The sequence below is a fragment of the Lactuca serriola genome, chromosome 8 (assembly GCF_051521515.1).
Source record: "Lactuca serriola cultivar US96UC23 chromosome 8, Lser_US96UC23_V15, whole genome shotgun sequence".
In the NCBI taxonomy this organism is placed as follows: domain Eukaryota; kingdom Viridiplantae; phylum Streptophyta; class Magnoliopsida; order Asterales; family Asteraceae; genus Lactuca; species Lactuca serriola.
In genome coordinates, this window is record NC_136415.1 from 158,431,977 (window position 1) to 158,457,718 (window position 25,742).

Here is a 25,742-nt window from a genome sequence, read left to right on the forward strand (position 1 = left end):
GTTTTAGTAAATAGAAAAAGAAAAGGCAATTGAAAGCAATGTGTGATCGAGAGAAATTGATGAATTTTGTAGGTAAAATTGAGATAAAATATGTGTATTTATAAAACATATAAATATGTGTATTTAAACGATCTAAAATATTATCGTTTGAGAAAATTGCAAGCGAAATTGTCTACATTCCCTCTCGTTACCAAGAATAGGCTAATGCCATAACACCAAAAAACGCCACCCAGGAGCGGTGTTTCCGACGTTATAACGCCGTTTTTTCATTGCCACCTTGGAAAAACGCCCACTAGCGTTGCTCGTAACGATTAGTCTAAACTCTAAAGTTCTTGTGTGGTATATCCGTACGATCTCTCAAATTGTTACATTACATAAATCTATTGAATTGCATGTATCCATAAAAAAATTATGGTATTTTTGTAAGGTTAGTAATAACTATAAACCACAAGTACTATTTCTAAATTTAAAGCTATAAATAAAGATAGTTGAAAAAATAAATTAAAGAAGACTAAACATGACGATTTGAAAACTTGAGGGTTAATTAGAGAAAATCTTTAAAAGCAATAACTAATTACCAACAACACTATTACTCGATACTAAAACACTTTCCTTTTCACACACTTCCTTGAATTCTATCTCTCTATAATTCGATTCCAATGGTATAGGATAAGCTTTTGATTTTGGGCTAATATGGTGATGTGAAACCCTAGCTAACCGGAGCTAGGGTTAGGGCTCTTCGTGTTTTGAACTCCGAGCTCGATTTGAGTTTTGGAATCTCTGGATTAGATGGGGAACTGTTGCAGATCTCCGGCGGCGGTCGCCAGGGAGGATGTCAAGTCATCGAACTACTCTGGTCATGATCATAACAACCGGAAGGAGAAGGCTAACGCGGGGAATGGGAAAAAGGGACCGGTTACTGTTTTAGCTGATAAATCGAAGGAAAATATTGAAGACAAGTACGCGTTAGATAGGGAGCTTGGCCGTGGGGAATTCGGAGTGACCTACTTGTGTATAGATCGGAGCTCGAGGGAGTTGTTGGCTTGTAAGTCGATCTCTAAGCGGAAGCTACGGACAGCGGTGGATGTTGATGACGTGAGGAGAGAAGTAGAGATCATGAAGCACTTGCCGGAAAACTCGAGTATTGTGACGTTGAGGGAGGCCTGCGAGGATGAGAATGCGGTGCATTTGGTGATGGAGTTGTGCGAGGGCGGAGAACTGTTCGATCGGATTGTTGCGCGCGGCCATTATACGGAGCGTGCAGCTGCGGCAGTCACTCGGACAATTGTAGAGGTTGTACAGTTGTGTCATAAGCATGGAGTGATCCATAGAGACTTGAAACCAGAAAATTTCTTGTTTGCGAACAAGAAGGAGAATTCGCCTCTCAAAGCTATTGATTTTGGCCTGTCTATCTTCTTCAAGCCAGGTGACTATATCTCTCCTTCCAGAATTACCATAAATTAAGGATTACAGCTTCTAGTCAGGAAATTAGTAGACAATTAAGGTTCCTAATCATTGTATCTATTGGATACACACAATCTACTGTCTTATTCTACTTAGCTGCCTTATCTTAGGACAAATTCAGTTCAATGATCTATATTAGAAAACATTACTTAACATGAAGATTGAGTATAGTTGGTATAATTAGAAATCTTTAATGAACTTTCTAATAAACACCATGTTAAATATACAGGTGAGAAGTTCTCTGAAATAGTTGGAAGCCCATATTACATGGCTCCAGAGGTCCTCAAGCGTAATTATGGACCAGAGATTGATATCTGGAGTGCAGGAGTAATTCTTTACATTCTATTATGTGGTGTCCCTCCATTTTGGGCAGGTAATTGATAATTCTTCTTTCTTAGATAATTGATTTCTTACTCATCTGTATGTGAACATATTCTTAGTGTAGAAGTTACAATTCTATCGGCTTATGGTTAGTTTTTTTTTCATAATGCAGAGTCAGAGCAAGGTGTTGCACAAGCCATTCTTCGTGGGCTAATAGATTTCAAACGTGAACCATGGCCAAGTGTTTCTGAAGGTGCCAAGAGTCTTGTAAAGCAAATGTTAGAGCCAGATCCAAAGCTTCGCCTAACAGCTAAACAAGTACTTGGTATGTTTATCTTTAGGGCTAAATGCAAGAAATAGCAACATACTTTCATATATTTGTATTATAGTATATCATATTTTCTGATGGAAATTGAAGCCTTATATTTTTTTATTCCAACATTCAAGAAGTTGGGCTCTCCCAAGAAAAGAATATCAATTACAAATCAATAATGAATCCTTTTGACTCCAAGACTTCCATTTCTTTCTAGGGTTAATCTCAAAAAAGACCTTATATTTTGTGTTTTTTCCGGATTAAACCTCAAATTTTTTTTTTTGCCTGAAAAAAACCTTATATTTTTTCGTTTCTCCCGATTTGGCCCTTTTAGTCATTTTTTGCCAAAAAAAAATGGGAAATCTACAGAAAAGTCCCAAACTTTTGGGAAAAGTTAAAAAAAAGTCCTAAATTTTTTTTTTGAATGGAAAAGTCCCATTATTTTGAGAATGCATATAATCTGTCATTTGCTGTTCAAATATAAAAAAGGACTTTTTCGTTAATTTGGGTAAAATGTTAAATAATCAGGACTTTTCTGTTCAAAAAAAAAACTTTAAGGACTTTATTGAAACTTTTCCCAATAGTTTCGGACTTTTCTGTAGATTTCCCAAAAAAAAAATTGTAAAACGTGAGGCTTTTTTCGAGAAAAACTAAAAAGTTAAGGGTTTATTAGGAAGCATTTAGAAGGTTGAAGGTCTTTTCGGATAAAAAAATACAAAGTTGAGAGCTTTTTCGGAAAAAATAAAAAAATACAAGTTCTTTTTCAAGCAAAAAATAAATTTAAGGTTTAATCCGGAAAAAACACAAAATATAAGTTTTTCTTTTTTTTTTTTCCTAAGATTAACCCTTCTTTCTATTACAACATTGTACTTTCAATTTTGTTCCATAACAAACAAATGTTGTAATAGGAAGAAATGAAAGTAGGATACTATAATTAAGAATATTTATCATAAAAATAATCTTTAATTATTACAAATGAAAATCTACTTATTTTCCTTGTAATTTTCAGAACATACTTGGCTCCAAAACGCTAAAAAGGCTCCAAATGTTCCCCTTGGTGATGTTGTCAAGTCAAGACTAAAACAGTTCTCAATGATGAATCGATTCAAGAGAAAAGCTTTAAGGGTTAGTTTACTTTTCTCTTTCCCTTTCCCTTTATTTAAATTATCAATAAACTTGTGTTTTTATATAAATTTTGTTCATGTATAGGTGATTGCTGATTTCTTGTCAAATGAAGAAGTTGAAGACATCAAAGAAACATTCAAAAAAATCGACACTGATGATGATGGGATTGTTACAATTGAAGAATTAAAAACCGGATTACAAAACTTAAACTCACAGCTTGCAGACTCTGAAATACAATTGCTTATTGAAGCTGTGAGTGAGAGTCTTAACTTTTTTAAAAAAATCCACATGGAAATAAATTATTATTCCAGTTTTAAAAAACTGTTTATTTGGTTACAGGTGGATACAAATGGAAAAGGAACCTTAGATTATGGTGAATTTGTTGCCATTTCATTACACATAAGAAAAATGGCAAATGATGAACACATACACAAAGCTTTCTCATACTTTGACAAAAATGGAAATGGCTTCATAGAGCCAGAAGAGCTTCGGGACTCTTTGAAAGAAGATGGAGATGATAATTCAGCAGATATTGCAAATGACATCTTCCAAGAAGTTGACACAGATAAGGTAAACAGTGAAAACCAATTTATTTATTTGCTGTTATTTGTATTTTAACTTTTTTTTTTTTTTTTTTAGGATGGGAAAATCAGCTATGAGGAGTTTGTTGCAATGATGAAAACAGGAACGGATTGGAGAAAAGCTTCTAGGCATTATTCAAGAGGGAGATTTAACAGCTTAAGTGTTAAGCTTATGAAAGATGGCTCCATAAACCTTGGAAATACCGAGTAAGGTTTATAATTTCTTTCTTTGTAAAATTTCATTTGTAATTATGTTTTATTAGATTTCGTTACTATATTCAATTTGTGAAATGTTGTATATTTGACTTTAGACCACTTTTAAATGTTTTTTAGAGAGGTTTTATCGGTTTCTTAAAAAAAAGAGTAAATTATGCGAATGGTCCCTATGGTTTGGGGTAATTTGCACGTTTGATCCCTAATTTATTTTTTTAACTCGGAAGGTCCTTACAGTTTATTTTTGTTGCACACTTGGTCCCTGTCTTACCTAAAAAGACTATTTTACCCTTGATTTTTTAATTTATTTAAATAAGGTGAGGTAGATAAGGTAAGGGAGGGTGAGGTGAAAGTGTGGTTGGGGTGTATTTATTTAAATAAATTAAAAAATCAATGGCAAATAGTTTTTTTAGGTAAGACAGGGACCAAGCGGCAACAAAAACAAACTATAGGGACCTTCCGAGTTAAAAAAATTAGTTAGGGACCAAACATGCAAATTACCCCAAACGAGTAAATTACACAAATGGTCCCTATGGTTTGGGGTAATTTGCACGTTTGGTCCCTAACTAACTTTTTTAACTCGGAAGGTCCTTACAGTTTGTTTTTGTTGCGAATTAGGTCCCTGTCTTACCTAAAAAGACAATTTTGCCCTTGATTTTTTTAATTTGTTTAAATAAGATGAGATAGGTAAAGGTAAGGTGAGGTGGAAGTGGGGTTGGGGTGTGTTTTATTTAAATAAATTAAAAATCAAGGGCAAGATAGTCCTTTTAGGTAAGACAGGGACCTAATGCGTAACAAATACAAACTATAGGAACCTTCGGAGTTAAAAAAGTAAATTAGGGACCAAACGTGCAAATTACTCCAAACCATAGGGACCATTAGTGTAATTCTTGTTGTGTAAGAAATTGTTTTTATACGGTATTGAAATGTTATAGGCTGATAAATTGTTCTATTTATACATGTAATGTAATATGACGAAAAAATGATAGGGGTAAAAGGGTAAATTAGTATGTAGGTAAATTGGTGTGTAGTTGTTGCCTCGTTGGCTATGGAAAACAAAAAATGAGGCTACAACACATGGTTTTTTAGTATTACAAGGACAATAAAAGGTTAAAGTAGTTCACGTATAATATGTACTTTAAAATAAGTTACTATGAAACAACTGATTTAAAACTGTTTATTTAGTTCAAGGTAGCAAAACGTAATAATTAATAAACATCTTGAATAAAAAATTACGAAGGGTAAATTGGTTTTTTGTTTGCTTGGGATATTTTATGTCTATAAAAGAAGATATTGTTAAGTCTGAAAATATGTATGCACTTCAAAATAATTAGTTAAATGAAATGTTCTATAAAACATTTCATACACATGAAGATGGGTTAGTTAATTTACTTTAAAAAAAAAAAAAAAAAAAAAAAAAAAAAAAAAAAAGAGAGTTTACCATTGAAAAAAGGTGTAAAAGATAAGGCACTGGCAAGATGCACAAGCGTTTGTGGATCAAGACTCACGTGAGAAAAAACAATTGTTTGTGAGCATAATTAGATTTTCATATTATTAAAGATATTTTTTATAGATATATATACTTTTATGTAATGATATCAGATTGTTTTGTAATTACATAAAATTACATAAATCTCCTTAACTTCGATTATTTTATTATGTTCAAATCGATGATTCTAGTCCTAGTTTTAACTTTTATTAACAAATTTATGTATTTTAATTTTTAATAACACATCCAATCGCCTCTTTTAATAACACAGTCTACGACTTAATTCAATAAATAAATGCATACTTCTCCCTATCTAAAGTTAAAATAATATCTCAAATTATTTTTGTACCAATGCGGCAATGCCCAAACGTAAGAATTTGACATGACATTCCATAAAAACTTATCAATGAAGTTATACATCATTTCATATAATAATCTATCGAACTAACTAATATGTACATATATACATGTAGTAGGGATTCTTAGTGATGACTTGTTTAAAACATTTTTTTTAAAATAAAAATGTATATTAACTTATATGGTATCAAAATAGAAGTTAAGGAAAATGTTTGAATTAGCTTACATTGTATTAAAAAATAAGTTTGATATATTTTTTTTGGAGAGGGAATTTATCAATGAGGGTTTTCGGACTAGTTTTCACGTATTGACTGATCTCCCGCTTTGAACATGAGACTATGCATCATGCACTGGAGTTACTACATGCGAACCTTTATGGCCACAAAGGCTGAGTGGTGTCAGGATTTGAACACGAGTCAATAGATTAGCAAATGATATTAATTGAGATGTCCAATGAAAGATAACCAAATTGTTTGGAATAAGACATTCCGGAGCACCATTTTGGATTTTGGACTAGTAAGCATTTCAGACTCAAAGCTGCAACATCAAAAGCTTTCGTTCAGCCAAGGGTTGCTAACTGGCCGAATTTGTGTATGAAATGTCCCATTCAGACATGTTACACAAATAATTCTCCATGAAAAGGCTCATTCTCATTAATGACATATATATAAATCATACATATAATTATGGGCTCAGACAATAATATGGGCCTAATTACAATGGCCTAAAACAATATATGACTAACACCCCCTCCCCCCGACAATTTGAACGGGTGTAAAAGACAAGATGTTCAAATTGGATCTAAGTTCAAGAAACAAAGGCGTAGGCAAACCCTTGGTGAAATTATTCGCGTATTGAGAGGACGAGGGAACGTGAAGAACCCGAATCTGACCGGTGGCAACTTGCTTTCAAACAAAATAAATGTTAATCTTAATGTGTTTGTGCTCTGGTGTTGAATCGGATTACCTGTAACACTGGCATTATTACGGTAGACAATCGTAGCTTTATCAGGAGGGCGATGTAGCTCACGAAGAAGATTTCGAATCCAAGAAGCCTCAACAACCGCAATGGCAACACACAATATTCTACTTCCGCACTTGATCGCGAAATAGTTGTTTGACATTTAGAAAACTAGAAGACCAAGTTTTGACCCAAAAAGATACAGAAACCAAAAGTAGATCGTCTGGTGAGAGGACATCCACCCCAATCCGCATCAGAGTATACTATTAGGCGTTGATTAGACGATGCATACAGTTGAAGACCATAAGAAATTGTACCATGAACATACTGTAAGATGCGTTTTAGAGCATTAAAATGAGGCTCATGGGGATCGTGCATAAACAGACAGACCTGTTGCACCGCATATATGATGTTAGGTCTAGTAAACATGAGGTACTGCAAGGCACCAACAAGACTCCGATATAAAGTAAGATCAGAAACAGGAGGCCCAGTGTCACCAAGTTTAGAAGCAACATCCGCGGGGGTTCGAGCAGGCTTGCAGTTGAGCATTATTGCTTTTTCTAAAATGTCCATGGCATATTTTTGCTGAGACAGAAACATGCTAGTTCGATCACGTGAGACTACTATACCAAGAAAGTAGTTTAGATCCCCCAAATCAGTCATAGAGAATTCCCTGGATAAAGTATGTGTAGATGATGCAGTGAGAACAATATCATCAACATAAAGTAAAAGATAGGCAGTGTGAGATCCCTGTCTGTAAATGAAAAGAGATGAGTCGTAGCGACTGTGGACAAAAGCTAACTGTAGAATACTGAGCAAATCTGTGAAACCATGCACGGTGAGACTTCTTAAGACCGTACATAAACCGCTGAAGTAAACAAACATGATCTGGATAACGCGAGTCTCGAAAACCTGGAGGTAAACCTGACAATAAGACGAGTTTGGAGCGAATCGACCTTGATCCAAACCTGTTTAACAAATTTTAAAATCCAATCCAAACCGCTCCATAACCCGCAAGGTTTTGAATAATCAAACCCATACCATTGTCCACTGAATCAACAAATATCCAAACCCCACCTTAACCTGTAGGTTTTTTGAATAATCAAACAAAAATGTTTATTTAGAAAACGCATTACATACTCGAGGAATTTCGATTGGAATTAAATTCATTATTGTAGTAACTTCGATTGATTTTTGAATATCAAATGCGGTGATAGAGAATATCAATTGCAAACTTTCTTCCGGTTGATAATGACTTTATTGATTTATAAATGAAATTAGTGATTGCTTGATGAAATATTAATGAAATGATACCATGATTCTTGTTATAGACCATCTAGAAGTTGACTCATCGAGTCTTATGTAAAAATAGTTTGGCATTTGACTTTTTCCCTTTAGACTTTCGATTATAATTAAAATTAAACTTTAGACATGATAAAATATAAACGTATATTTCTAAAATTTATACGGGGTGGCTTATAAACGGATCAGATAGGTGATGATCAATTCCCGACCCTTTTAATAAAAGGGTTAGAGGGTATGGGTCGTTAACGGATAAATGAATCAAAAACTATGCTCCTAGCCCATATAATTATTAAGGGTTTGGATCGGATCAGGGTCAAAACCCGCTCCATTGCCAGACCTACCTGGAGGCTGATGCATGTACACAGTTTCATGCAAGTGACCGTGTAGGAAGGCGTTTTTCACATCTAACTATCGAACGGGCCAGCTTTAAGAAATTGTAAGGGAGAGCATCGTACGAATGGTAGTAAATTTAACAATCAGACTAAAGGTCTGATCATAATCAATGTCGGGTCACTAAGTCTTGCCATTTGCAGCCAAACGTGCATTGTACCTGGATAATGAACCATCTGCATGTAGTTTCTTTTTTAAACAACTAAATACAATTAATAACATTAGCATCTATGGGGAAGGGGTAGGAATGGCAATGGGGCGGGTTCGGGGCGGGGCGACATATCCCATACCCGAACCCGATATTTATATTTGTCCCCAAACCTGACCCGAAACCCGACGGGTTTCTTATCGGGGCGCCCCGTCAGGGCTAAAAATATCCCCGAACCCGACCCGAAACCCAAAACCCGATATAGACTCGAAAACCCGACCCGAAAATGGTGGCAGAAAAAATTAGGAAAACTACAATGAAACAATTGAGAAATTAAAACCTTACAAATGCTTAAAATACAAATAAGTTCTTAACATAAATGAACCAAATAGAAATTACTAAAGTCTAATATCGTAACTAAATTCATCACAATAGTGAGAAATTGGGAATACGTGATGGGATTAAAGGTTAAAGTCTTCGGGTGGCTGAAATGGGTAAGAGGGATGAAATCTCATTATATATATATATATATATATATATATATATATATATATAATTTTTCGGGTCGGGGCATGCATACCCCACTCCCTGACCCGAACCCGAACTAAAAACCCGATAATGACCCGAAACCCGACCCGAAACCCGATAAGAGTGACCCGACCCGCCCCAAAATCTTCGGGGTTCGGGTTTTCTCGTCGGGTTCGGGTTTTTTTGCCATCCCTAGGAAGGGGAGGGGAGAAACTAGTTTCCAAGTTCCATTTAGAATAAGTACATTAAATTCCTTTGTCATGGCAGTATGTCAGTTAGGGTCAGAAAACGCTTGAGAGTAAGACTTGGGTAGCGGAGAAGTCGAGTATGCATGAAGATATAACCGAGTAATCGGTTTGAGAATAACATGGTGAGAACATGTGGCCGTGGGATGATGAGACGTGGAAGGAGGGGGGACCGGGACAACGTCGTCGGTAGGAGCTGTTGCTAGAGGCGGAGAAGCCAGCGGTGATGGAGAAGTTGGTGGAGATGGAGGATCCGGCTGAGGTGTATGCACCAGTGTGGAAGTGGATGGTGACGAGGTGTCAATAGTGGGACCCAATGATCGAGCAAAAAGAGACGAAAATATGTTGGGATCGACAGTAGCATGATCAAGGAAGGAATATGAGGGGGATTGATCCGGAGTCATGGATCCGAATGGAAAGGAGGTTTCATCAAAGATGACATGTCTGGAAATAATGATTTTGTTGTTGGCTAAGTTAAGACATCGAAACCCACGATGTTGAGATGGGTATCCTAAGAAGACGCACGAAGTTGTGCGAGGTGAAAGTTTATGACTAGTGACAGTGTGAGGGAAACAAAGACAGCCAAAGACACATAGGTGATCTAGTAGTGTGAGAGTAGGAAGGGGGTTTGTGAAATAGTTTGTCGTAGGGAGTAAGTTTATGGAGAGTGGTGGAAGGTAGGATATTGAGAAGATGAACCGCCATATTAAATGTTTCCACCCAATAAGCCAGAGGGACATGAGCATGAAAAAGAAGAGTACGAATGACATTATTAATTATACAAAGCATTCGTTTTGATTTTCCACTCTATTGAGAGGTACGTGGACACGAAAAATGAAGGATATGAGTCATAACATACATTTGTTGACCCGAAAAATTACCACCAGATGAGGGATAAGAGTCACGATCGCGACCGCCACTTCGATTATTCCAGCCACCTTGGTTATGTCGACCACCAAAATGACCAACACAGTTAAAGGAGTGGCGACGATATTTAGAGGATGCGTTCTTGTTGTTGTTGGAGGACTGAACTGTGAGTGAAGTGGGTGATGATGAGTGATCAACATGCAAATTAGAAAGAGATTTGGAGTTCGAAAGTTTCATCATTTTCTCTTCCATGGTGAGTGTGGATCAAACATCAATGAAGGATGGGAAGGTTCTCGAATGTCGAATAACGATAACAAGGTTCTCAAACTTGGAGGGAAGACCATTAAGAGTGTATATCACCAAGTTCCGATCAAAAATTTTGTACACAATATTTTCGAGCATATCAGCCAATTTTGAGACCTTTTTAAGATAATCATTCATTGATGAATCACCCATAGACAAGTTAGGAATTCTTGTTTCCAATTACATGGCACAAGTATCTTTGTTGTCATAAAATACTAAGCAGTAGTATTTTTTTTGATAATAGATTGAAGAAGAGGTTGGGCTAACGTGCAATATATCCATGCTTGAACAATTGAATCGATCTCATCCTAGTCGGCTTTGGGATCGTTAATTTTCTCCTTTTCGGCAGTAGAGTTGGCTGGTAGGAGAAGATGTTGATAAACTCCAAAACCTTTGCAATGGTTTTTAAATAACTCACGCCAAGATTCATAGTTCAGACGTTCTTGATCTAAGAGAAGAGGAATGCGAGTCTTGATGTTGGTGATCGCATAGGGTTGTCCCCTTTGTTGATCGACATGTTGATGGGAGTAGAGAGAAGATCGACAGATCAGCAAAGAGAAGAGTAGTGGGAGGGAGGGAAAGAGCGAGAGAGATGGATCGGCAGTGATGGAGGATTGCCGCACAAGAAAGGCAGAGAATGAGATAGGGTTCAGAACCTCAAAGCGTCTGATACCATGTTACACAAATAATTCTCCATTAAAAGGTTCATTCTCATTAATGACATATATATACATCATACATACAATTATGGACCAAGACAATACAATGGGCCAAATTACAATGGCCTAAATACAATATATGACTAACAAGACAATTGGTTATTTTTAAAAGTTCAATTATGGGTTATTTTCATTAAAATTAATTTAAGTTGTGGTTATTTTTGTTAATATCTCAATAAATAAACAGTTTTGATAAGAAGTCTCAAATACTTTAAATTTAAGATAAGAGCTATGTATTAAAGATCTAAAGATTAATAAAATAAGAGTAAATTATAAATTATAACTTCTTAAGATCTAAAGATTAATAAAATAAGAGTAAATTATAAATTATAACTTCTTAAGTTTGTGCCTTTTTACGAGTATAACAAATAACTCATATAAATGACTTCAAAATTGGATTTAACTTAAGATTTTATGTAAAATACAAAAATTATATCAACAATAAAATGCAAAGGTTAAATAATTTTAAATTTTAACTAAATTTACAATTTCATGTAAAATAATACTTATATTTGTTTTACAAAGGTAAGGAATGCATGCCGCGTCCGGAACGTGTAAAGTAGACATCAGATTTGCCTTGGAAGTAACGTCTCATTCATTGTTAAAGTTAAATCTAGAAAGAATCGAATTAAAACATGCCACGTGTCAGATAATGCACCCCTGCATGCTTTTAAACTAATAAAATTACATTTATAAAATAAAAATGTTGGCATAATATGGTTCGCAACGCCACATTGCAAAAAGACAATTGCTATCATGAAATAAATGTTGCATGATATCATTTCACCAGAATATGCAACAAGGGTAACATGGTCATGGTGTCTTACTTTTCATCTTTTCATCGTAGTAGAAATGCTTTCTTTAATCTTTATGATGAGATGAAACCAATAATAAAAAAATCCTAAATCAATGGTAGAAAACTAACAAAAATTAAGAAATTTTGGTGATAGTTTTGGAAAGGATGAAAATCTAGATCAAGCAATAAAAATTTACAAAAATATGAAAAATTAATGTTGAGATTATGCACAAAAACTAGATAACAGATCAATTTGTTTTTTTTTTTTTTTACTTATATAACTTATGGTCGACACCAAATGACTTCTAATCTAGCGGTATCAGGTGGTGTCCTTCATCTTTGAGGTTGCGGATTCAAGTCCCGTTGTGAACATGTGTATGTTTTTGATTGAAAAAATCAAATATCCTCTTATTTTTTGTTTTTATCCGTTTTTGTATTCATTAATCTTTTGTTTTTATCGATCTTCGTATTATTAATATTCATTAGATCAAGATAAGTAATAATTGTTAAAATACATATCCTAATTTATGTTTTAATTATGTTGAATCATTTTTACTTGTTTTAAACTTTAACCAAACCTAATATACTTTGATCTCACATTTCCACCTCACAAGGCAAAAAGGTAAATATGACATTTCAAACAAACGCAATAAAATTTCATATCCATATTTTTTATTTAAAACGATATATTTTTATCTACCAATAATAGTTGACAATCCCATTCCACAATTTTCTTCTCAACTACAAGGGCAGAAAAGTAATTAAAACAAACCCAATAAAGGCATTATTCTCGCGATCCTTCGATAACAATCACATAGCGACTACTATATATACCATTCCTCCTCCATGGCACTTCACTTCAACCACCAAAACTTCCCTCCTTCTCCGGCGAATCATGGCGCGTTACGAACTAGACCTCACCATTTCCTCCGCCAAAAACCTCAAAAACGTCAACTGGCGTCACGGACCTCTCAAGCCTTACGCCGTCGTCTGGGTTGACCCGAAAAACAAATGCTCCACACACGTTGACGAAGAAGGCGACGAGTCGCCGGTGTGGGATCAAAAACTCATCATCCCTCTCAACGATCGAATCGAGGATTCCACTCTCTACATCGACATCGTTCATGCTAACGCGGCGGAGGACACCAAGCCATTGATCGGCTCCGCCAAGCTCAAACTCAAGGACGTCGTTGATGAGGTCGGAATCGGTGAGTATTATGTCGATACTTTAAAACTCAAACGTCCCTCCGGCCGCCCTCACGGGAAGTTGGAGGTGAAAGTCTCCGTTAGGGAACCGAGCTATCGTGCGCCGGATCCTTACTACGCACCTCCATACGGCGTTCCACCACCACAATCACAATACCCAGCTGCTCCGCCACCTTACGGTGGGGGTTATCCCTACGCTGCTCCGCCGACTGGGTATCCGTATTCTCCGTACGGTGCTCCTCCGCCATACGGTCAGCCTGGTTATGGGCAGTCTGCTGGTTACGGTGGTCAACCACCGTCGTACGGCGAGTATAAGGAGGAGAAGAAAAGTAAGTATGGAATGGGGACTGGACTGGCGGTTGGTGCGGCGGCGGGATTGGTGGGTGGACTGGCGATTGCGGAGGGGGTTGATTATGTGGAAGATGAAATCGCCGAAGATGCCGCCGATAAAGTTGAGGATGATCTCGGGTACGACGTCGACGACGAATAGACAATTAGACTTTATCCCTCTTTTTATTTTTTCTTTCTGTTTCCCTTTTATATAAAAGGGAATCGATGATGTTTGTCTAATGTGTTTTTAATCATTAGTAAAAATCAAGAATTGCATGAATTGAAGTTGTTACTTGTTTGTTGTTACATGTTGAAAATGATAAAATGATATGATCCCAGTTAATTACATTACATACATTGATTGATATGTAGCTTTAGCTTGTTCATAGATGGATTCATTTCGTAATATCTCATTTGAGTTAAATTAAAGCTGAAATTGATCTTTAAACTATAGTCTAATTTAGTCCGTTTACTTTTTTGGGTTGTCTAATAATTTGTTTTTGTTTGTGTATATTACTTCATTATAACATTTATAACAATGCCATACCAAGTCATAAGGATGTAATAGATATAGTTTTGAAAGTTGAATGACCTTTGATTTATAAAACCAAGTTTAGTGAATAAAACAAATACATTAACAATTGAAGAATAAATCTGAACATTAGCCTTTTTTAACAACTTTATTGGCACTTTAATTCTTTTGTTTTCTCATATTTTTCACTTTATTTCCAGACATTTTTTACACGTTTTTTTATTACACGAAAAATAGAAGCATCTATCAAAAAGATGAAGAGAAGAAGGGTTGTTTTTTCGGTCAATCACACACAAAAGAGTAAACATCATCGACATAAGGTTAGTGGGTGTGAACAACATGTTAAATCACATTCAATACCAAAAGTTGCCACCTCATATGTCATGTTATACATGGTGTTATAAAACCAAGTGAAAAAATCGACAACATGTTATAACATCCATTAATTTTTATGCTATCATTTTTTTAGATTTATTTTTTAATATTTATAAAAACAAAATTAATTTTATAAAACATGTTATTTCAATAACACTTAATTTTTTTATATTAAATATAACATTTAAAATTCTAAAAAAACATTACAACAAAAAAACAAATGACATTTAAAGACAAAAAATTATTACTATTTTTTGCCACTAAATTATTCATCTTCGGTATCATTGTATATATAATATGTCAAGTCTTCTTGAAGTTGCTTGTGTTTTTGTGCGTTTTGAATATCAACGACTCTGTAAATATTTTACTGTCTCAGGTTGAAATTACACGTGTCTGAGTTTCTTTAGCCATATACTCCGCAATATTTCGTCATTTATCTTCAATCACCATGTTATGCATTATGATACATGCATACATAATATCTCGTAGAGTTTCTAACTGATATGGTTGTGTCGCATGTTCAACTATGTGTCCTTTCAACTTTAGAACTTCAAAAACATGTTCCACATCCTTACGTGCTCATTCTTGTATTCCTTTGAAAAAGTTGTCTTTTGGTTCTACTAAGTGTGTTCATGAACGTGGAATATGCTGGATATATTCCATTTCCATTCAATGTGAAAGGAGCATCTACTGTCTTTCCTCACAAAAGATCATCGAATATTGGTGACGAATCAAGAATAATGACGTCGTTGTTGGAACACGCTACCTCGAAAAAAAGCATGTCAAATCCACAAATATTGGGAAGCAACGACCTCTAATACCAATGGAGATGTTCCATGATGACCACTTGCATACTGGTCTTTCCACGCCACAGGACAATTTCTCCAGTTTCAGTGTGTGTAATCAATGCTTCCAAGCATACCTGGAAAACCGTGTCTTTCTTCATGTGCCACATATAGTTGTTTCATATCATTCAACAAAGGTTTGCGCAAATAAACTCTTGCCAATCTATGCAAACTTTCTCTTGTAGTTTTCTCATACATTCTCATATAATCGTCAATAGAATTAGACGACTCCCTCATAGCCATAAGCTAACTGCTGCATCACATTTTTGCAACCCTGTGAATCATTGCTTACATCTAGCATCATATCTCATTTGGAAAAATTCATACCTAAATGTATATTTAATAGGTAAAAAATGTATTTAAATTACGTAAAAGCTACATTTACAAATTACAAAACTTGAAAGAAACAATACATGTTTTCCAAGGCGTTGGCTATCCATACAAACACATTTTTTTCGCAAATGAAACTTTCTTTTGAAATCATGTGGCTGGTAGACACAATTATCTGCAAAATAATTGGGAACTAGATGTTGATGTCCCTCTTCGTGATTTCTATTTAACATCACACATCTTGGTAGTTGATGAGCAAGATCTGGTTGTAGCAGCACATTCGTATAATACTGTACAATATTGGTACATCGTAATGACGGCGATATCGTCATTGTCATCATCGTTGTACGGGTGGAACGGATGAAACATATCCATATTTTTGGAAGTATTGAAAGTTTATGAAATATAGAGAAAGAAAATAATACAATGAAAAAATGCGGTATAGAATGTATGTATTTATAGGTAAATAAAAATTAATTAAATTTTTTTATCATCTAAAATGACCGTTTATTGGTCAAAACCCGTTTGAAAATGTTCGAATTCGTCGTCATTTTGCACGTTGCAGCTCATTACCTTGGCAACGTATAACAACACAACGGGTGAGGGGGAGGGGGCGGTGTTGCATACTTTACCACACCGTTAAGGGTGTTCCACGTCGATAATAACGGGGGTTAACGACCGCGTACCACATAGTCTAATGGAGACCAAGAGGCCGCGGTTTTCAAACGGTAAAAACATATATTAAGTAGAATTAATACATAAGTAATACTCGAATTTTGTTCGAAATGAAGTGGTAAAAAACATGTAAAATCATGTAAACACATAGTTTTAAAAAAGTGTAAAGTTGAAGATGTAAGAAAATATATGAAGACAAAGTTGTAAAAAACGTACAAAAAGTTGGTCAAAATTATTAAAAAAAAGGACTAAATTTGTAATAGAATTAAAAGTTTGTGTAAATTAAAAAAAAACATTTTGATTATCATAAAAAAGCTATTGTACTGGTTCATAATGATGTAATATATACACGATCGAAACAAGTTAAAATATTTATAGGCTTAAACTAATAGAAAAAATATAAGTAAATAGATATTTAAACAATATTTTAAGAACCAATTTGAACCTTAGTAAACAAAAAAGTCCGAGGCAAAACACCTAAAACGTAATTATGTGCATAATAAAACTATTTTTTAACGTACTGTTTTAGCTGTTTTGACTCCGTTTGAACCTTGCTGCTAAGCTTATTAATTAAGCACAAATATTTTAAACTATTGTTGTTTAATATAAAGTAAATTAGATAAATATCTAGACTAACGTTTTCTAGTGCAGGTAGTACTGGAACGATTGTTTGAGATGAAACTAGACTTTGGAAAAAAGATGCTTAAAAGGTTTAGAGATATAAATACTATTGTTTTTATGTTATTTATGAAGGCTATATTTGGAATTCCATATACGGGAAAGAATAATGCTAGTATTATTCTTTTCTTATGGTGACGGTTGATTGAATTGAACACTTCGAGGCATTATCTAACGACTTCTAAAGATATCGCGTCTAGTACGTCTATCAAAATAAAGAGTCAAAACTTATTTTATAATTTTAACACAAAACTTTTATAAATAGCTGGTAGGTGTAGTTTTTATTTATTGATATAAGTATTGTAAGTTTTGAAATATGTAAAATTATATAAAATGACAATTATTTAAAAGAATGAATATATAAATATATTTTTAAGGGCGATTTTGGAAATTGATTTAAAAAATTCAATATTGTTTTGTTAAACACAACATGAAGCAGTTTTTATATTTGAAACATTTTTTTTAAACTAAAAGCCAAATACTTGTATTTTCAAACAAATTTTTTTTGTTTAAACTAAAATGTTTTGTCAAAAGCTAGAAGCTTCTAGACGTTATGTGTCAAACACGCTTAATATATCATCCTAAACATCATTTAAATGATAGTTTACAAAATAATGTGATATTAACATCACACTTCTGTTGGGGAAAAAAAAAACAAAATAGGGTTATTGGAAATCTGGATCCCAAACAGGAATCGTGTTAACACTTTCCTTGTTTGATATTTCAACCCTATATGCCTTGGGTATCACGAAATCAAAACTGGGATAATTCATGATGTAACAATTCTGATTTTAGGCACAAAATCAAAATCAATTTTGAGAAGAAGGTGAAGAAAAAAGTGTTTCCCCTTTTTTTGTGTTTCAAAGGAGTCGTTATTTTCCCGGATTTATCCTCTCAACGGATAAACGAGAACAGTTTGTATCTTTCAAGAAAAACAGATTAGTCCTTGAATTTGCATTTTTCAAGAATGACAGATTAGTCCTTGTTTAGTAAATACAAATGTGCACTCCCACACCTCCCAATTTGTATTATAACTAAAACATTATTCTTGAAACACTTGTTAAATCCATTACATTAAAATATATTTAGTGACAAAATCACCAACAACTTCCTCAAACTAACCATTCATATATCAAATTATCAATAGTGTACACCAAGTAATAACATATACAATCTAAAAACACAAGATTCACACAACCACATTCAAAGATCCAAAACCTTAGTCCAATAAAAAAATCTAATCCAAGACCCCATTCATAAAACCGAAAAAAAAACACTCAAAAAAATATAAAAGAAAAATTAATCAAGAACACGTCAAAAGTCGCTTAATGCCGGTTTTTTGATCCGATGTAAGTCTTGAAGGAAACTTAATAGTAAACTTAACCCTTAAGTTCCCTTTCTTTGTGGGTTCTTTAGGCATAGGCATCCCTTCTCCTTTGACAACTTCTTCATAATTTGGGGAAATTACAGAGTTTATGGGAATTGTTAAGCTTCTTCCATCGAGCGTTGAAACTTGCACAATATAACCGGTTAAAGCTTCACATAATGATATCTTTTGGGTCATAACAAGATCATTTCCATCTCTTTTTAACACCGGATGCGGTTTTTCATCAACTATGAAAACAAGATCCGAAGGAATCACACCTCGCCCTTCGTTTCCTTTCTCCGGGAATGTTATTTTTGTTCCCCTTTTCCACCCCGCTTTTATATCTATTGTTAAAATCTCTTCCATTGTAGTTGTTCTCCTACAATCAAAACAATTAGTATTTTGTCATTTTAAATGTATCCGTAAAAAAAATTATTCTTTTACCAATCCCTGAGCTGATACATAGGCCCAGAAGAATCATGATATCATTATATAAATCAGATATAAATCAGGTACAAGAGTCTAGCGGCCACAAGGAGCCAATCTACATTGGAACTGAAACTCCCATGCAGTGTGTGATTTCACACTGGATAGACTTTCGAAAGTATAATGTACTGAAAATTGATTGACATTGCTATAAATGGGTAGATTTTTTTTTCATAATGCAAGGGCTTAATAAGAAAAATAAAATATAAGTATATTGTTATTTCTTGTATTTAACACGCCAATTATAATCCTTGACATGTAAAGAAACAAGTGATAATCAAATTGAATGCATAATTTGAGTTGAGAATTTTGGAAAGTAAAATCAAAGATGAAAACCAGAACTCAAACTCACCCAGTATGATCAGCAACATCTCGTGAAATCTTCATCTTCTTTGTAGTTCCTTTATACAAATCCTCCAAGGTACATGGCAATGGTCGCTCAATTGTGGCGGCTTTTCTACAGGGCATACTGGCGGAGGCGGAGAACCCTTCTCCACCACCACCACCACCGCTTCTGAACTGGGAAAATGGATCTTCATTGAAAATACTCCGGGAAAATGAACTTGATGAACGTGATCCTCTCATGTCCCTCATTCCCCCAAATGGGCTCGAGTGCCCAAAAAACTCTGAAAAAATTTCGTCTGCATTTCGAGGATTAAACCTAAATGTCGCAGAGCCTCCATCTGACATGCCGGAAAACGCACCAGGGCCCGGTGGTGGCGCCTGCCCCTTCAATCCATCTTCGCCGTACTGATCATAAATGGCTCTCTTCTTCGGATCACTCAAAACCTGAACGTATGTAATTCCGATCTAATTTCAGTAATCGATTCAAAAAGTTTATCGATGCATTAAACCCTTGCTTGAAAATCACGTATTCGGAAAATTTAGGTTTACATATATGTCAATGCACATTGATCGGTGTGAAACTGTGAATCTATACCCAATTCAAATTATAATAATCGGTTTCAAAAGTCTATGAATTTAATAAAAAACCTTTGTATACATTGATCGGTTTGAATGTATACCCAATCAATGTAAAAAATTCATACAAATTCAGTTGAAAACCTTGTTAAATTGACATTTATATGAGATTCGATACATCTCGGCATTGAAACACATATGTTGATCGATGGATTTCAGAATACATACATCGTAGGCTTCAGAGATGGTTTTGAATTTGGCTTCGGCTTCTTTTTTGTTATTAGGGTTCTTATCAGGGTGCCATTTCATGGCGAGTTTACGATAGGTTTTCTTGAGGTCATCGTCTTTAGCATTTCGGTCCACCTGAAGAACCTTGTAGTAATCCACACCCATGGCTGCTCTCTAACTCTTTCTTTCTCTCTGTATATAAAAGTAAACTTAGTGATGAGATTTTCAGGTGTTTTATTGCAGGTGGATGGTGTTTGTTGGGGCTTCAGGAAATGACAATCTCGCTTTCTCTGTTCCTTGTTGGCAACAGAGGATGAATGAAGGAGTGTATATTTGAGAAAGGAATGAATGAATCAACGAATAAAAAGACAACACCGAGACCCCAGTCTATATTTTTATATTAATAATATATTTTATAGGGTTAATATTACAAAAATGTTAGACTATTATATTTTTTATATTTTTAAACCTAAGTAAATTATTTTATGAAAAAATTTATTGGGCTACTAGATCCTGGTTCAAAATGGCATGGAGAGGCTCAGGCGGCACCTCCTCCGTGTTGTGGTAACACCATGAATACTGTCCCACTTTAATCCTGTGGTGTTTCGTGGAGATTGGAGAATACAACGACAAACATGTAATCATCTATATGTTCCCATGAACTGATATTTCATTAGATACTCACAATATATAATATATACAAGGTACAATAATAAACATAAAAGGGCCAAACACTTGGGTTGGACTATGAACACTAATACAAATACACATACAAATAATACACTAACAACCCCCCGTAGATTGAATGGGGGGAGATTCAAGAACGTTCAAGTTGTACCGAAAATACAGGAAAAGAGGTAACAGTAGGCTCTTTGTAAAAATGTCTGCATATTGAGAAGAAGACGGAACATGAAGAACACGAACATGACCGGTGGCAACCTTGTCACGAACAAAATGAAGATCAATCTTGATATGTTTGGTGTGTTGATGATGAACCATATTGGATGGCATGTAACAACACTAACATTGTCACAATAAATGATGGTTGCCTCAATAGACATATAATGAAGCTCAAGAAGTAAGTTGTGAATCCAACATGTTTCAGCAACCGCATTAGTAACCCCTTGTATTCGGCTTCAGCACTAGAGCGAGATGTCGTGTTCTGACGTTTGGATGACCACGAGAGAAGATTGTGACCTAAAAATACACAATAGCTAGATGTAGAGTGTCGAGTCACCGGACACCCACCCCAATCAGCATCGGAGTATGCAATGAGAGAGCGATTGGGTGAAGAATATAATTGAAGCCCATCAGCAGTAATACCTCGAATATTGCCTAAAATACGTTCGAGAGCGGTGAAATGAGGCTCTCGAGGGTCATGCATGTATAGGCATATTTGTTGCACAACATACGTGATGTCAGGACGAGTGAATGTAAGATACTGTAATGTACCGACTAAGCAACGATATAAGGTAAGATCATCAACAGTGGAACCAGATCCATCAAGCTTAGCAGATAAATCAGTTGGAGTAGAAGCAGGTTCGTAATTAGACATGGAAGCACAATCAAGAATCTTGGATGCATACTTTTGTTCAGACAAGAATAACTCATCAGCCGATTGGGTGGCTATAATACCCAATGAAGATCCCTAAGATCTAACATAGAGAACTATGCGCTCAATAGGGAGATAGTACTAACCAGTAACTCAGATGAAGAGCCAGTGAGGACAATATCATCCATATATAATAATAGGTATGCTGTATGAGAGCTATGCCTGTATATAAATAAAGAAGAGTCACATTTTCTATGAACGTACCCAATGCGAGATATTAACACGGCAAACCGCTAAAACCAATCCCGAGAAGCCTGCTTGAGTCCATAAAGAGACCTCTAAATAAGACACGCAAAATCTGGTCAAGTAGGATAACGAAAGCCTGGTGGTTGTTGCATATATATGGTTTCCTATAAGTGCCCATGAAGAAAAGCGTTCTTCACATCAAACTGTCTAATAGGCCACTTAGGAGTGATTGTAATGGTAATAACCGTATGTTTGGTGGCAGGCTTAACAACAGGGCTAAAAGTCTCATTACAATCAATATTGAGTCGTTGACTACAACCATTAGCAACAAGACGAGCTTTGTAGCGAGATAATGACCCATCTCCATTAAGTTTCTTTTTAAACAGCGATATACATTTAAAAACATTAGCAACAGGTGGTCTCGGAACAAGTACCCAAGTTTTGTTAGAGATAATACCACTATATTCTTCAGTCATTGCATTTAGCTAGTTTAGATCTTGAAAAGCATGTAAGTAATTTTTAGGAACAGGAATGGAAGTGTCAACGTGAAGATTAAGTTTGCGAACTGGGAGGAGCACCATCCCTGAATAAAGGAGTTGAAACCGGAGTAGATGTAAGAGGATGAGAGGGGTCGAAATTGTCAAGGAATGAGTAGGATAGGGATTTATTTGGAGTCATTGATCCAAAATGGATTACGGTTTCGTCGAACACCACATGGCGGGATATGATGATTTGATTTGTGTCAAGCTTTTAAGACACCGATAACCTTTGTCATTGGTAGGATAATCAAGAATGATGCATGGAGTGGATCTCGGGGAGAGTTTGTGGGGAGCATTGATATGGGGAAAGTAAAGACAACCAAACACACGAAGATGGTCATAAGTAGGTGTTTTGTTGTAAAGTTTATGAAAATGGGTGTCAATGGCAAGGGTGGTGGATGGAAGGATGTTGAGAAGATAAGCCGCCATGTGAAGAGCTTCCGTCCAATATATGGGAGGAAGACGAGCATGAAACAAAAGGGTACGAATGACATTATTTAAAGTGCGAAGCATACATACAAATTTTACCATTCTGTTGAGAAGTGTAAGGGCAAGAAAAATGCACCGTAATACCATTTTGATCAAAAAGATGATGAAATTTTTTGTTGTCATAGTCACCTCCATTGTCACATTGAAAGATTTTGATATCAGTTTCAAATTGTTATTGACAAAAGACCGAAATGCACAAATTTGTCAAAAACGTCAGACTTGGAACGAATGGGACATACCCACACAAAATGAGAGTAATCATGCACAAATATGACATAATATTTAATTTCACTCAAACCTTCAATTCGAGATGTCCATACATAAGAATGATTTAATTCAAAAGGAAAATGCAAAACAGAAGAAGATGAAATAAAAGGAAATTTAACATGTTTGCCCATTTGACATGCATGACATAAAGTAGTCTTTACTAGACGAACAAGAAATAACTTGATTATTAACTAGATGCTTGATAATATGATGACCGGGGTGACCAAGACGTTGATACCATATACTAGGAGTGGTGGAGATGAAAACTTGAGTAGTTGGTAACGTGATAGGATAGAGATTGCCAGAGCTATCACATTAGAGGAGGATTTGTTTGTTGTGAAAATCCTTCACAGAAAAGCCAAATGAGTTAAATTCAATGGAACAATAATTTTCACGAACATCAGTGATTAATTTTTGATTCTCAGAAGTATCTTATGTCAGTTCATCTTGGAATTCCTTTGTTCCGAGATCGTACTTTAATAACAATAAATGTGATTTTGAAGTAATCATTAATTGGGTTTTCCGAAATGGCCAAAATGTTTACCCAACGGTTATTATCCTTTAGTCTAAATAAACATGCTTTGGCATGCATTTCAATAAATTACTGAGGGATTTTCTAGATTCTGAATTGACAGTTACCCTTTTTATCATAAACAAAGTCTTTTCACCATGGTTGTTAATTGTCGCATTAGGGGTAATCTTAGACCCAAGCATTAAACGCAACCCGTTTTCGATTCAGGGTGTCATCATCGTTCTTTCGAATAGATGTGATAATAACCCACCTATATAAGGATTTTGAATCCTAAACCGTTCCCTCTTTACACTCATTATCTTTCTCCTTCTTAGAACCCTTCTTCCTTACTATGTGTTGTTCGTGTTCTTCCTCAAGCATTCAACAATGGCACCCAAAACAGCTAACTCTCCATCGAAGAAGAAGAAATATTCAAAGGGTTCTGCATCATCTTCTTCAGATACACCTATCTTGAGGGACACGTGTAACGCTCGTAGATCCGGGCTAGTCAATCTAGAGATGATAGTGGTCGAAAATGACTTTTCGACAAAAGATTATTTAGAATAAATAATCTTACCCAAGTTGTAGTACATGTTACAAGGGTTCCGTACATATAAAGAACGCCAAAATCTAAGTTATAACGAAGAAGTTATGACCCGTCGAAGTTTCGTGACGGAACCCGTACGACACCGGGAAGCATAAATAGTGAATTTATGATAGAGCGAATCTTAGCCTTAGCAATCAAAACGAAAGTCGTAGAATACGTTAAACCGAGAGTGTCCATAAAAAGAATGCCCAAATCTGACTTTGTATGAGGAAGTTATGATTTTTCAAAGTTTTGGCTTAGTAGTGTACAACCTGAAGTTCGAATAATAGATCGAACGGTTTTAGCCAACACAACCTAAACGAGAATCGAAGATCTCATTAATAGTAGCATAATGATAAAAAGATAGGTGAAAACGGACGTCGGATGAAGAAGTTATGAGATTTTAACGGACCAATCCTGTCCCGGCCTGTTAATAATATAAGTTTTAAAATAAAGTCAAAATTAGCCGATGGAGTCTAAACGAAAGTTGTAGAGTACGTTCCCGTCTACGCGTGGATATAAATAACGTCGAAAACGGAGCTCGTATGCGAAAGATACAAATTTTAGAAGTGAAGTGTGCAATTTGCGAAGCTGATGCATAGAGTGATGACGTGGCTCGATCTGGACCGTCCATTGCTGATCGGAGGACCCGCTTCGGATGAAGGACACGTCGCCCGTCGCTAAGCCCCACGTCCGAGGTTGGGTACGCCCAACGTACCTCGGCCTTATCTCTTCCGAGCCACATGCAAGCCAGCTGGATGCAAGGTGGCACTCTTATCCGGACTACGCCCAACGTACTTCGGAGTTACGCCCAATGTAATCCGAGGTCTGGGCACTATAAATAGACGTGTGAGGCTGCCTTCTTTTTCACCCCAAAAACCCACTCTCTCTCTAACTTCTTTCTCTCTCTAACGGTCCCTAACCCCCTAAAACCCTAGGGAACACCCTAGCACCCGAGGGAAACCCCAAGGCTCCTGGAGTCCCGAGAAAAATGGTCTTTTGGTTCGGAAATGCTGCTCCGAGCAAAGCCCGATTTTCTTTAAAACCCGCTGTAAGTGAGCTACGCCTACATAATGTTTAATATAGCTTCTAATTAATTATAGTAACATTATTAGGGCCTTAAAATAATTATTTGGGCTATTATTATGAGTTATATAGTGTTGTTTAACGCTTATATAATAATAATAATAATAATAATAATAATAATAATAATAATAATAATAATAATAATAATAGCTAGACTATTAAATTAGTCTCGGTGAATATTGAACTAAACCCTAGTCGTAATGATACTAGGTTTTGTCGAGGGAAATTGTTTAAGAGTAACGAAGTGCTGTCCGAGTACCGAGTTACCACCTTTCCAGGTGAGTGCATAGTTACTTTCATCTTACACATAGATATGAAGTATTTTATATAAACTAAGTGCTATGTGTGCATACTATCTGAATACTTGTTG

The 25,742-nt window shown here is 35.5% G+C and overlaps 3 protein-coding genes across 3 annotated transcripts; 2 read left to right on the forward strand and 1 right to left on the reverse strand.

Annotated features, from left to right (window-relative positions):
- The first annotated feature begins 595 nt into the window (after window positions 1-595).
- Window positions 596-4,145, forward strand: LOC145069752 (calcium-dependent protein kinase 13-like). The gene is made up of 7 exons (XM_079016702.1): window positions 596-1,426; window positions 1,694-1,837; window positions 1,958-2,110; window positions 3,108-3,223; window positions 3,308-3,475; window positions 3,563-3,793; window positions 3,863-4,145. The coding sequence occupies exons 1-7, from the start codon at window positions 790-792 to the stop codon at window positions 4,013-4,015; spliced, it is 1,602 nt and encodes a 533-aa protein (XP_078872828.1). The 5' UTR covers window positions 596-789; the 3' UTR covers window positions 4,016-4,145.
- Window positions 4,146-12,964: 8,819 nt separating this feature from the next.
- LOC145070582 (Calcium-dependent lipid-binding (CaLB domain) family protein) lies at window positions 12,965-13,940 on the forward strand. The gene has a single exon (XM_079017524.1). It carries the CDS (start codon window positions 13,020-13,022, stop codon window positions 13,818-13,820), a length of 801 nt encoding a protein of 266 aa, XP_078873650.1. The 5' UTR covers window positions 12,965-13,019; the 3' UTR covers window positions 13,821-13,940.
- A 4,245-nt stretch (window positions 13,941-18,185) lies between these two features.
- On the reverse strand, window positions 18,186-20,430 carry LOC145070576 (uncharacterized). Its single transcript, XM_079017520.1, has 3 exons — window positions 20,097-20,430; window positions 19,300-19,736; window positions 18,186-18,840 (listed from the first exon to the last, which is right to left on the reverse strand). Exons 1-3 carry the CDS (start codon window positions 20,259-20,261, stop codon window positions 18,399-18,401), a joined length of 1,044 nt encoding a protein of 347 aa, XP_078873646.1. The 5' UTR covers window positions 20,262-20,430; the 3' UTR covers window positions 18,186-18,398.
- Between the last annotated feature and the right edge of the window lie 5,312 nt (window positions 20,431-25,742).

Coding starts and splice junctions, on each gene's coding strand:
- LOC145069752 (XM_079016702.1), top strand. CDS start 790: ATGGGGAACTGTTGCAGATCTCCGGCGGCGGTCGCCAGGGAGGATGTC. Junction 1,838..1,957: donor TGTCCCTCCATTTTGGGCAG/GTAATTGATAAT, acceptor TTCATAATGCAG/AGTCAGAGCAAGGTGTTGCA. Junction 3,476..3,562: donor TACAATTGCTTATTGAAGCT/GTGAGTGAGAGT, acceptor ATTTGGTTACAG/GTGGATACAAATGGAAAAGG.
- LOC145070582 (XM_079017524.1), top strand. CDS start 13,020: ATGGCGCGTTACGAACTAGACCTCACCATTTCCTCCGCCAAAAACCTC.
- LOC145070576 (XM_079017520.1), bottom strand. CDS start 20,261: ATGGGTGTGGATTACTACAAGGTTCTTCAGGTGGACCGAAATGCTAAA. Junction 19,737..20,096: donor CCATCTCTGAAGCCTACGAT/GTATGTATTCTG, acceptor ACATACGTTCAG/GTTTTGAGTGATCCGAAGAA. Junction 18,841..19,299: donor GATGTTGCTGATCATACTGG/GTGAGTTTGAGT, acceptor TTTTGATTGTAG/GAGAACAACTACAATGGAAG.